Source organism: Charadrius vociferus, unplaced genomic scaffold (assembly GCF_000708025.1).
Source record: "Charadrius vociferus isolate BGI_N301 unplaced genomic scaffold, ASM70802v2 scaffold822, whole genome shotgun sequence".
Lineage (NCBI taxonomy): Eukaryota > Metazoa > Chordata > Aves > Charadriiformes > Charadriidae > Charadrius > Charadrius vociferus.
Genome location: NW_009647481.1, coordinates 833368 through 846667, shown reverse-complemented (window position 1 = coordinate 846667; position 13300 = coordinate 833368). Strand labels below are relative to the sequence as shown.

General features: G+C 46.9%; 1 protein-coding gene across 1 annotated transcript; it reads left to right on the top strand.

Annotated features, from left to right (window-relative positions):
• The first annotated feature begins 5848 nt into the window (after positions 1 to 5848).
• PAIP2 (poly(A) binding protein interacting protein 2) lies at positions 5849 to 10195 on the top strand. The gene is made up of 3 exons (XM_009880715.1): positions 5849 to 6016; positions 8422 to 8601; positions 9810 to 10195. Exons 1-3 carry the CDS (start codon positions 5879 to 5881, stop codon positions 9873 to 9875), a joined length of 384 nt encoding a protein of 127 aa, XP_009879017.1. The 5' UTR covers positions 5849 to 5878; the 3' UTR covers positions 9876 to 10195.
• Positions 10196 to 13300: the final 3105 nt, after the last annotated feature.

Sequence of the window (13300 nt, the reverse complement as noted above, 5' to 3'; positions counted from 1 at the left end):
GAATTCACGCAGAGTGTGAGACTAGAGCGTGCAATATTAGACAGGCTCTGCAATGTAGATGCCAGCTTTCATGCAACTTAGTAATGGTGACTAATAATACAAACAGCTTGGTTTAAGGGAGAATGTGTCCTTGGAAAATCTGAGGAAACCCAGACTTTCTGTAGAGCTATTTACCCCTTACTAAAATTTAGGAGGAAATAAGTAAAAGGCTGAGCAGAGAAATGTTAATGAAATCGTTATCCTCAAATAGCCCCCTTCCTGCTCACACACAGCCTACGCAAGTGTTGCGATCGCGCAGGAGACTTTCCAGCCTAGCAGGTGGTGTAACGCGAAGAGCTAAGCTGAGCACGGTGGTCTGGTCGCTTGCTGTTGGGGAGCCTGGAGAAGTCTCACGTTTGGTGACTCTTTAACCACGAATAGATTTCAGGGTTCTCGAAGGTTACTTATTTTGGTGCAACTTCAATCTTGTGCGCTTTGTGGCTTTGCGGTTGCACATGGAAATGTTTTTCTGCCGTATCATTCCCAGCTTGCTGTTGGGGCAGATGTCCCGCTTTTTGTGGCAGTTAGCTTATGTGTCCGTCCTGACGAGGCGGGTGTTGAGGTGGTTTCGTGACGCTGCGTTTGCGTTTTGCCTCCCCATCGAGTCAGATTGTGTTAGTCACAATGGCTTGGATGAAACAAAGGGCTTTTGGCTCAGTCAGTTCCTTCGCTTTTTAAGAAACTGTGAGGATCTGAGGACTGGAAAAACCTGTACCTAGGCAGAGTATTTGGGAGGATGGGTTAGCACAACATAGCTCTGAGCTTTGCTAAAACCTTTGTGCACAAGTTTAAGCAGGTAGCATCTGAAGGACACAGTCATTTCCACCTTACCTGTAAGAAAAAGTAGAGGGAAAATAAAAGGAGAGAATAAAAAATTGCTTTTTCACCCTGTGTTGTTGCAAGTAGGGTTAAAGTCTGGGCACTTAATGTAGGTCCCAAACAACATTCGTTCTCTCCCGCTTCCTAATATAGAGCCTTAAAAATGCATGAGCCTAGTGCGGAAACATTTGTTTTGTAAACAGGCGTGTTTTTCAAAAAGTATTGTATTTCTTTTCCCTCAGCCGAGCCCAGGGCTGGGTGCTTTCCCTAGGACGGCTGGGGCCCCGGGAGGGCAGCAGGGTCACACCTTTCCTCCGGTGCCTCTTCCCTCCCGGCTGGCGTGCCGCTGCCAGCGGGGCAGGTTCGCCCCGGCGGCGGGAGGGTGGTCGGGGGCCACCGCGTTATTAAGGCGACTGGCCGGCCCAGCCGGCGCCACAAGATGGCGGCTCGCCCACAAATGGTAAGAGGAAATGAAGGCAGGACCAACACACAGACGTGCTCTGCACTCCCGCAGAACCACCTCCCTACAGAGGTCACAGCTAACATACTCAAAAAACCAAACCCCCAATAACAGCTGTTGCATGACAGGCAGAGATGAGAAAGTTAGGTCTTAGCGTGCCGTTTAAGACAAGTATTGCTGTAACATCAGCCAAATTAAGAGAACAGTTTTAACTACCAATTCAGAAACACAAATTATGCGAACAGGCAAATCTACTACATCTACAAACCCAGTTTTCCATCAAGCAAACAAGCACAAGTTCTCCATAATCCATACTACTGAAGACAAATTACATGAGTTTTTCTACCAAGCCAGTATATTAAAACATACCTATTTCATTTTAACTGTTGCATTTTTGTTGCACAAATTATCTCATTTATACACAAGCATCTGATTTAGTTTGTGGGTTTTAGTTGCCATAGAAAATATCGTACACCTCACCAAACCTGCATTCTTTCTAATCCCTTTTTGTTTTGTTTTGATGGGGAAAGAATATTCTACTGCCCTTGACTGAACGTGCAGGATTCGGTTTTCCTTATTTGAAAGGAAACATTGTCAAGAGGGATATAATTTATGTTCTAGTGCCATGTGTTTCATATTTTCTGACAACTGTAGATTAAACTTCATTCAAAGGTGATAATTAAAATTTTTATGAGCATATCTAATATTAAACAGCTACTGGCAAGCTATGGTGCCTTGACTGCTTAATGCACAAGGGAGAAAAGCAACGGCGGGCGGCGGCGCTCGATGTTACCGAGAGAAGGGGTTCGGGGAGCAAACCCGGTCCCCTCCGAGGGGCTCCCGGTCCCGGCAGAGCCGCTCGTCTCTGCCACCGCTCTGCTCTTCGCCGCCAACTTTGTTTTTACGCCTCGGCGCTGGTATGTGGTGTAAAGGAGTCGGCTGTTTTCAAGTAAACCCCAGTGCAACGCTTTGAAGTGTTTATATCAGATAGCGTTGGCATCCCTCGTGGATTTGATTAAGAAATCTATTTTTTATCCGGAGTATAATCGGTTGACTTGATAACTGCTAGTTGCTAATGTAATTAGATAACAAGAAACTCGGCCAGCACTCCTGACTCACAAGAGTAATCACTAGCTAATAAACAAATAACACCATCCTCTGCAGAAGTTCAAAGCACTCCCTGCTGCACCAAAACAGCTTTGCTTAAACTTCAGCCGCTACTAAAATCCCAATGTGAGGCGTTGCTTTTGGATGCTTGAAGCAAATACCTTATTTCCCCCCCCCCCCCTTTTTTTTAAATCAAGGGGAAGGATCTATGTTTTGGTCTATGGAATTAGGCCCGTTGACCTTATCTTCCGAAGTAAGTGTTAAAATAATCTTCCTTCGTGATTGGGGTTTAAATGCAAAGTCTTCAGTCGGAAAGCTTTGAATTTTATTGATGGTTGGGCTAGGGCTCTTCATTGCTATAAATGCAGCAAAATTCAGAGAAACGGGTAAATTGATGGACCTTAATGATGTTCTGGAGTAATGAGTTTCACACTTCATACAGAAAACACTGAGTTACCTGAAAGTCCTGTTGTTACAGGATTTTTAATTTCTGACTTCATTCTTAAGATAAAAATCCTGGTTTTTAGCGTCTTTCTTCATGCTCTTTCACAGTTCTTCCTGCATCACCCCCACCCCTGCCACAATCCTGGAATAATTTGGGGCTGGAACTCCAATCATACCACTGTGGCAGAATTCTCCATATTTTCTGTTCCTTAGCACTGCTAATGTTATATTTCCTGTTCTAGTGTAAGAAGCTTTGAGAGCCTCTGCTTTCCACCTACTGCCAGATGGAAAACGTATTATTTTTATGCACACCAGTAGTGTAGCCTGTCACTCCGGCTTGTTTTCTGCAGCAGCCTTCGTAGATTGTGACTTTTTGCAAGACTAAAGTGCCATTTGGCTCTCCTCAGAATTGCCTGTAGCTCATGACTAAAAAGCCTGTATCCAATACCGGTGAAACGAGACTAATCTTGTCCTCGCAAATGAGCACAGAAAGCCAACCGGTTTGTATCTTGAAACGGTGAAATGGAAAGCTCCCTATACCGTATATTTTATTACGAGTTGCAGAAAATCAAATTACAAGGAGTGCTGTGAGTAAAGGACTGGCCTGGGGCTTCCTAACTGTTCGTGCAGGTTAAGCATTTGTTGACGCGTTTTCCTGTGGGAAAACATTTAGCGGACCTAGGGCTTCATCAGATAAACTTCAGATGTTCAGGTTGAGCCTTGGGTCTGTCTTGAAGATAATCATCCACATCGTCCTTGGGCAGTAATGGAAAAAGTTGTTTCAGTCTAAATGTGAAACACTGCACTTCTCTTCCCTCCCTCCTAAAGCAAATAGCTTGTGTTCTATGGGAACATTTAAGAAATTGGAAAACTAGCTCCTGATTCAACAAATTAACCTTTCAAGCTTTTATATGAACAACTAGGGGTGGTTTAGTTATTATTTTTACCTTTATGCAGTCATCTTTGTACAGAAGCTGCCTGGAATTTGGCCTGAGTACATTACACTGCTAATGCAGAGTTAATCACCTAGAGTGTAAATTTTTGGAGTGCAGAAAGCTCGATGGAATATTAATACCAAGATTCACTCCACAAAAAAAAAGAAAAAGGTGAAAATGCCACTAAAAAACAAAAAGAGGAAGAAATTAGGCTTTTGAGACTCGGAGGACTTTTAGTTCTTTTAGTCTATCCCATTTGTTAGCTTGTGAACAGCTGAAGTTGCTTAAAGCAATTTCAAGCTTGAATTGGGGTGTTAAATGCAATGTCTTTTCCTGTTTTATGTTAAATGCTGCCCGGAATCCTTTGCAAGTTTGTTTTGAAAGAACATCAAAAAGAACCTGTTTTCTCTTGCTAGAATACCCGGGTTCTGGTCTCATTTGTTGTACTTCCTAGGGAGCTTAAAGTGACTTCCGTACTTGGTGTGCCTTTGATTTAAAAACCTTGAATAGAGCAAACCAGGCAAATTCCTTTCTCTTTGTGCTTTTCTTAATTGGTCATTTGGATCTGACAAGCCTTTTACCTGGTATTGTCAAGAATATATTTTGAACGAAAACTTGAATTAATTCCATAGATGATAGGATCATCTGAAATATACAGGGAAAGTATGAGCTGCTACGTGATAAGCCCCTGTACTCTAATAACAATGGAGGCTATATTTTGATACCCTCTTGTCTGAATAAGTCATTTTTGATATGCAGACAACAAGCTAAAACTTTGATTTGAGAATAAAATAAAAATATTTTCACTCGGTGCTGCATGGTGGTGGTGTGAATTTTTAGCACGAGAAAAATATTCAAGTTTGATTTTTTTTTTTTTTTGAGCTCATTGCCTCGCATGCTTTGTATACTCTAAAAAAATAATTAACATTGCCAGTATTGGTATCTAAAAATATGCAGCTTTTCCAGTATTGATATCTGTACTTAAGCATGGTGTAGGACAAACAGCAGCGTTGTCTCATTTACTTTGCGACACAAGTACGATTTTCAGTTAGAACCTGGGCTCTGAGCAGAGTTGGGTCTCTGGACTCAGAGTTACAAGCTTCACAGAGCCTTGCAAGCCTGACGGACAGGCTGCAATGCCACCCTTACGACAAGGATTCAGACCCAATTTAGGTTTTGTCCTGCTTTTGATTGTGATTAGGTGGAACAAAACCCGCTTGCCAACTGTGCCTTCATTCCTTGAGTTCAGGACTTTGTGATATCACGTATCATGGACACGCAGTAATGTTGAGCGCTCTCCAGGCGTGAGTCAATCCATATTAATGAGGTGGGATGAGAGACGAGCACGTACTGTCTTCCAGTGCCTTATGATGTTTCTCTTTACCTGAAGCTTCTTAATCAGTGGGCTTTTGCTAATGAGGTAGCTGTAAGAACTGTTGTGCCAAATTGGCTCTGTGAGTAATGGGTACGTAATGGTTTCTGCCTCTCTTGCAAGGGTTCTCAGCGGTGAAATGGCCATGAAAGTTGGTTCATGCGATCACGTAGAACATCCTGTAACTGAATTTGGGCAGGCTAAAAGTCACACCAAAGTTTCCCCTACCGTGGGTATCCTTGGAAATTCCCCTGCAGTGTTGCTCACCATCTTGGAAACAGTTGAGGCTCCGGGCAGGTCATTTCCAGAGGAGTTTGGTGAGACTCAGGTGGGAGCTTTAACAGTATTTTGGAAAACAAATTTTCCTTTTGTTTCTTAAATGTTGCCTTAAATACTTTCCTACTGGCAAGTACACATGCTTTCTGGTTTTTCCTGTCACTTTTCATTGGCATTTGGGTGAGGTTTAATTTGGGAAATGAGTTTGTCACTCAGATCTACGTACAATGGAAACGGCGTTTCTGATCCTCTTTTACTTGTTGCGATTAGCAGAGCTCCTCTGCTCCAGTCACCGTGAGGCTACCTGGGGCTTCAGGTGCAGCCTTCCCTTGGGCCGGACTTATGCAGAAACAGGGTGATGAGCGAATCTGCACATCTTTAATTACTGCATTTCTTAATTGCAGACTTTGAATCGAAGACGCAGCCATGAAAGATCCAAGTCGCAGCAGTACTAGCCCAAGCATCATCAGCGAAGATGTGATTATAAATGGTCATTCTCATGAAGATGACAACCCCTTTGCGGAGTACATGTGGATGGAGAACGAAGAGGAATTTAACAGGCAGGCAAGTCATTTCCCTCTCTAAATGTCTTGTGATGTGCTTTACCATTTTCTAGCTGAAGGGAGAGGTGCTGTGGCTTAGCAACCAGGGTACAAGACTGGGAATCCTTTAGAGATGGGGTTTTTAGCTAGGCTTGCTAGAACAATCCTGGGGAACAGACAGGTCTCGGTTTCTCTGGCAGTAAATACTTGTTTTCTGTAATCTTGGTGGGAAATATGGGAAGTGTGACATTTTCAAAGGCATCCATTGATTCCCTACTTCTGCAGGAGGGAGGAAGAAAAAAATAGTAGACTTTATGTGGCACCGTGGAAAGGACGGAGCTTGCTAGGCTGCTGAGCTGCGGAGGTTTTACGTGTGCGAACATGCCAGCTGCGGTAGTTCCGAACTGGCTACGTCCGGGTGCATACCTGCCTCGTCAACAGGGCTGGTGTTCCTGAGGGAGTTGGTGGACAAAGCTGTTAGGTGGCAGTCCTGTTTGTTGCTTAATACTTAAGTGTCTTACTGCTGGCCTTCGCAATCGGGTTGGACGGAAGCCTTCACTTTGTCTTTCAGCTTACATCTGGACAGAGTTTTCTCTCCTGTGGAGGCTGGGAACAGCCTCCCTCTTTCCACCGCCCCTTTCTTAATCAAAACTTGATCTTTGTACTCAAGTCGCTGCTTTCTCTGCGCTCCAGCGCAGTATGGCTGTGCTGAAGTCTGAGCTTCTGAAATAGGATATGTCTGCTGCTCTCTCCTTAGGGTGCCAGCAGGGCACAAAGCTAATCTGAAATTCACGTTGCCCACAAAATCTAAAATTCCCTTGTGCATATGCCAGGATGGTCTTGGTGGTGTTTCCTGTTTGCTGGGGTTTTCCTCCTGGGGACTGTGCTGTAGTTAGCATATGGGATGTGTGGTTCTTGGGGAAGAAGCTGAGAGTTTTGCCATGAATAAACTGTTTTTCTGGTACAGACTCCATTTTTGGAGAAGAGGAGCGGTGGGAGCATGAGGAGAGAATGGTCTTATTCAGGCAGGCAAACGTCCTGTGGCAGCCTGGTCGCCTGCTGCTGCACGCACATCTCTGGGAACCTGAACAAGTTAAACTTGGGCTGGAAAACACAAACGGGCAGTATTAATTTCAAGACATTTGGGGAATTAGATGTTATTTAGTACTTCTGGAGCTGCCACTGGAGGCGCCCGCAGGTGTACAACCGGGTAACAAAAAACCCAGAGCGGGGCAACCCCCGCTGTAATACTCGCTTGTGGCGGCGTGCCCACGGCTGCCTTTTGCCCGCACGCAGGACAGAGACAGTGCCTCGCAAGAAGGATTGATTGGGGACCGCTCTCCTTGCTGGAGTGCTTTACTGGGGAAATTATGAAGTTGGTGATTTGCGCGGGGTTTGTATTGTCTGGACAGTGGCTTAGAGCATATGGTGGTGAGTCCCTGTTCCCCAAAAGCTGTGCGTCAAGTGAGCTGGTGAGTGTGTTACCCCAGGGGGCACCTAGGGGACCTGGATTTTACAGGAATGCTGAATTCGGGCCTGAGCTGCTTTGATTTGGCATTTGTGATATGTAACTGAATTTCCACTTTAGGATCAAGTATGTGTTTGATTTCAGAGAAGGATAGATTGGAAAACATGTTTGAGCTTCCATTGAGGGAACTTTTAAATCTGTCCTGAATAATTTTTCCGCTCCTTTGTGTCTTGCAAGTCATTCACACCAGCTTCTATTTCCCTGCTTTCCACTCTTAAGTACTGCGATGCAGGACCTGGAAAATTTGTCGGGATGAGCTCCCTCCCCAGCTTGTTTACTGAACAACCAAGCAAAACTTCCCTTTAATCTCTGCAGTGCATGTCAGTTCTGCATCAGTTGATTTGTCCTGCTTATAGTGCAGCAGGTCAGCGTTCTGAACAGCTGCTAAGATCATGTGGAGTTCCTTAGGAGAGCTACATCGTGCGAACGCATAACCTACAGCCAAGGAGATGCTGTTTTTTCCAGGTGACGGGCAGTGGTTATATTTTTCCCAAGAATCTCGCAGGACACTTTCCTAGGCTGCCTGGCTGCATGCGTTGTCCCTGGTTCCCTTCCTCGTATTTGCAGTCCAGACTAGTTGGTACAATGGAAATTATCACTCGGAACCAACGTTTTCCTTCTCCTTGAGCTCCTAACGAGCTGCAAACAAAACAGCTAGGGCTGGGGGGTGTGTTCTCCTGCCCTTCCCTTTTAACTGCAGCCCAAGTTTCTGGGACAAAGCACCTTTCTACATCAAAAACCCCCCAAAGCTGTTTGCCTTCCTGCAGCTCAAGCGTGATGTTCAGCTAGAAGTCCTAGCGTGTAGCTAGAAAGAAGGTCAGCTAGGTGCGCAAACCTTGGAATGAAGACACAAGCTCTCGATCAGTTTGTTGATGAAGCAGTTTCTTCTCGTTGTATAGATTGAAGAGGAGTTGTGGGAAGAAGAATTTATTGAGCGCTGTTTCCAAGAGATGCTGGAAGAAGAGGAGGAGCACGAATGGTTTATTCCAGCCCGTGATCTCCCACAAACAATGGATCAAATCCAGGACCAGTTCAATGACCTTGTTATCAGTGACAGCTCATCACTGGAGGATCTGGTGGTAAATTCAGTTTCTCATTGTATTTCTAAAGCTTGACATCTCTCTTTGTCCGAGGCTGATATTTGTTGCTGATAATGGCAAGAAAAAATGTTTTACATGCAGGCCAGAGTCTCTTAAACCATGCCTGGCTGCGGTGGAGGGGGAAATGGGGAGCAGTTGGCTAAGGGATGTTTCCTTGGGTGAAACCACCTATTCAGTGGTTTTTCTTCATAACCCGTGGCATAAACTCAGGTGGCTTTGGGTATGCATATTGTGTTATGAAAGAAAGGTGGTCAGCGAAGCACGCTGACCCCGTGAAGTCCCACTCGTTGACAGGACTGCAAAAGTTTAATTCGGTGTCTGTCAACACTTTCCTGTTGGGTGGGTGCAGGCCGTGTTCTTGGGACTGGTCTGGATCGCGCAAACCATAGCCGATCTCTCTGTAGCAATCCTAAGGACGAGGAAAGCAGCTAAACTGTGATTATTTCCCTGCTTTTTGCTGTGTGACTTCTGTCCAGAGCTTAACTGAAAGCAAAGGGCAGTGTGTACATATTTTCCCTAACAAAATAACAAAGTTACTGATAAGCTTAAGCAGTTTTTTGTTACTTAGAAGCTTAAGCAGCTGCAGGCAGCAGTTTTGGACTCGGTTAAGAACACAAAAGCCTCATCTTGCATTTCTTTATGAGAAAGAGCTCATTTTGGGGATGCTGGCTGCCCACCCGTAACTGCAGCGCGTCGCAGAGCCGCAGCCGCCTGCCAGGCGGGAGGACAGGGTACTCAAGAAATTTTAAAAATCGATACAGTGCTCGTAGACGTTAAATTCTCAGAAGTGACTTAAGTTCCTGGAACAAGTCTCCTCTTGCTTAAATAAGCAAGGTCTGAAAACCTCATGGCACGTTTTAACAGCTCAACTTCGGGAAGAGCTATTTCAGCATGAATCGGAGTTGCTGCGTTCGATGCACGCTCTGTGGTTTTCTTGGTTCTTCTTCCCTGAGCCCTTACTGGAGTGAAACATCCAGGTGGTGCTAAGGAAGGATGCTAGCACAGAGGAGGGAGATTTTCTAGTGGTTTTAAAGACTTTTGGTATATGCAAACCCCATATAATATACCTGACTGTTACTTTAAATCTGTAAACTGTTCCTAACGCTGTCCGCCTCGAATTGTATTCGGCTTGAAGATGGAAGATGAAAACGATGTTTCACCGAGACTTCTGTTTTTCCCTTCCTCAGGTCAAGAGTAATCTGAATCCAAACGCAAAGGAGTTTGTTCCTGGGGTGAAGTACTTAAATATTTGAGTAGACTGGGCCCTCTCTTGGTGGATGTAGCACAATTTCCACACTGTGAAGCCAGTATTAGAAGATTTAATTGTAAAAGCTCTCTCTTCTTGTCACTGTGTTACACTTATGCATTGCCAAAGTTTTGTTAGTCTTGCATGCTCAATAAAAGTGCTGAGACTGTTATTAAGTAAATCTGTCAAAAAAAGTTTAGTGGAAACATAATTGGGCCCTGGCTCTCTGCAAAGGAGACAGTGAGGTAAGAAGCACCAGTCAAGTTGAGACAAAGTACCACGTTTATAAAACCTTCTGCAGACTCTGTCTTTTTAAATAGGACTTGGCATTTGCTACGGATGGTCTGTTTTTAACTAAAGATGTGTTAACTGGTGCTAGCGCGCACCTGATAATGCCTTAACTTCAAAATGAAAGCGAGGAGATCTGATTGTTATGCAAATTAGCTAACTTTCCTTTGAAATATCAGTATTGTTACTAATGTTAATTTTTTTCCCCTTAAAAAAGAAAAAACAACCAACAAACCTTCATGCTCCTTTTAAACAGCATGAGCTTTAACAGAAATTTTACAGACCTGTCCAGAGTCGTAGATCTCACCTGCCGAACTAACACCCAAGCGATGGGAAGGAAGAAATTCCCGGGACTTTGCAGTATATTATCATGTTAGAAACGTTCCGCTTCCGAATTACGTTTAAAGGAGATGTGAGTTTCATCACAATTTCTTCCAAGAACCCAGATACGTACATAGCACTGCCTATGTAACTTTTAGCGTACGACTTTATTATAGCTGGATTTAACCAAGAAGACCCTAGCGTTAGTGATTTGAGTGGTGCTTTTCCCTTGCTTTGTTTAATCATCACTACACAATAGTCTACAGCACAACGACTTTTTTTTTGTTTCTGTTTTTGGTTTTGTTTTTTTTTTTTCCTTTTAATAAAGCTAGAACAGTTTTGGCTTCTTAAACTTCATATTCGGGTAGGTTAAGCTGCCATACGTGTTCAGTGTGAATAGTGTTTAAGTTGAAAATATTGTAAAAAAATTATATTTTTTCAAAAATATTTAAAAAAATAAATAATAGTAGAACTGATTGTGGTGTCTGTTTCGTGAACACGCATCTCACGTTGGAAACTCACTTGGCAGAGGGCAGGGATGACACGCGGGATATGGTGCCTGTAAGGCCATTTGTAACGCCGTAACCCAAAATAATCCTCTGAAGTTGGACTCTGCTTTCTTTCCCCCCGCTGTATGCGCTGGCTGGGGCATATTTCCCTGCCTTCTCGCCGCTGGTAGTCCCGGTTCAGCTCCGCTGCGGCTGGCGGCGCGGGCGGTTCTCATCGACGGCTGATGGCACCGCATAGAGCCGTGCCTGGCACGCACCCCCGAGGCTTTGGCAGGGCGCTGGTGGAGCTGCGCTGCTCTCCGTCCCGGAAACCCGACAGCGCTGCCGGCGGGCGAGTCCTCCGATACGAGTCCGATCCGCCTGTGCTTCATAACTTTTGCCCAGCCTGGCAATTAATCAGCCTCTGATTAAACCTAATGGAAAGACTTCAGAAACGATGCAGGAGGAGGAGGGAGACGAAGCCTTTACGCAGCTGTTGGCCTACGGTGGGGCATGCTGCAGGTGGAGGAACCCCTCTGGGAGGGGGTCACTCAGCCCAACTCATTTTGCTGGTGTTAATTGCAATTATCTCAGGCTCCTTCCTCAGTGTTACCTTCCCCCTTTCCTCACCTGAGATCTGCCGCCCTTCCTAGAAGCAGCGAAACTATCCTGGTGTTTCCATTGACTTGGAAATCGTTTACACTCCAGCACCCAAAGACAGAAGGTCAGGAAATAACACACTACTTATTTTTAGCTGGAGCGGGAGTTTCACCGGAGAGCCCCTGCGTGGCTGGCACAGTCGTGGGTCGCCGTTAGAGCCCGGGTGCAATTAGCTCGGGGTGACTGGTGACGGAACGCTGCTGCTGGGGGCTGCGTGTGACACAGCCAGCCCTGCCGCCGTCTGGGGTTTGTTTTCCCTGCCGTATCCCAACCGAACGCATAATGGGAGGGAGGATTGCGGAAGAGAAGAACTTCCCTGTGATCTGTGCTGGGACGGAGCTGCCGTTCGCCGCAGCCCTGCCCCGCTGCGTGGGGGGTTTGTTGATAGCTCACTGGCGAACAGTGCTGGCACAGCAGCGCGGCTTTCTCTTCCCCCTCGCTCCGGCCCCAGCGAGGAGGCTGAGGGTGGGTAAGAAGCCGGCGGGGGACCCGGCTGAGCAAAAGGGCGCTGCGTGCTGCGTAACGCCGTGCTGGGCCACAGAACTGGGGCAGCAGCAGGAGGAGAGAGGGGCCTTCGCGCTGCTCGGAGCCTGGCTGGGCAGCACCGTGCGTGTGGGAGGTGGCGAGGGATTGTGTTTGTGTCGCTTGGGGTCGTTTCTTTCCCCTGTCTTCATTCACTAAACTGTCTTTGTCCCGACCCATGGGTTTTCTCACTTCTGCTCTCCAGCTCGGGCTGGGGAGCGAGAGCGTGGCTGTGCGGACAGACTGCGACACGGTCACGCGGTGCTGGCTGCAACTTGGGCGTTTTGGTGCTGAACTCAAGCCCAGAAATGGGCTTCGCTGTCGGCAACGAGGCCACCAACTGACCCAAAACCAACCGGCTGCGCTTGGCTGGCATGGAGCCGCGTGTCCAGTGCTCTCCAGAGCAGGACGGGTTTGCCGAGGGCTTGTGCTGAACCACCTCTGCTGCTGCACCAGGGTTCGGGCAGAAGCCCACCAGGCACGCAGGAGCTGGAGCTGGGTGAAATCTAGCATGTGTCCGCCTTGGGCAGCCCGGGAGCAGGTATGGAAAGCTGCTGGAGCCTTCGCGGATGAGGGAGTGGTGCAGGATGCAGCAAAGACACTTGGCAGGGCCAGTGGACTTGAATTTTTTATTTTGTTTTTAATGCATGATCTGAAAATAGGCACCCTGACGCTGGTCTGGATCCTGTACCCGACACAGAGCCGGCTGCAGCCGCCGGGTAGCCCTGCCGAAGCTGAGGGCATGGTGTGAAGATTCACGGTGCCAGGTGGGAGTTGGTGGCTCTGGCTGGCTCTGATGGTGGCTAACGAGCTTCAGCAAGTGGCTGATGAGTCTCAACCAGCTAAAGCTTGAGGTGGAGCAATGACCGGGGGGCTGGTGGTCCCCAGGCAGGCACCCCGGGAGCTGGGGATGTCCCCGAGAGGCACCTTTGAGTTTCGCTAGCCCCGTGTTCGGGACGAGCACCAGGAGCCTTGCCTTTGAACTTGCCGGCTGCCGACGAACTCCGACAGCACCCGCGGGAGCTCGGCTCGGCTTCTCCGGCGCCGGGGCGCGAGCCCTCCCCTTGCTCATACCTTCGTGCACACGGAGAGCCCGTCCGGGGTGTCCTGCACCTCTGTGGCCACCGCCGGGGCGATCCCACTTGCCCGCGCC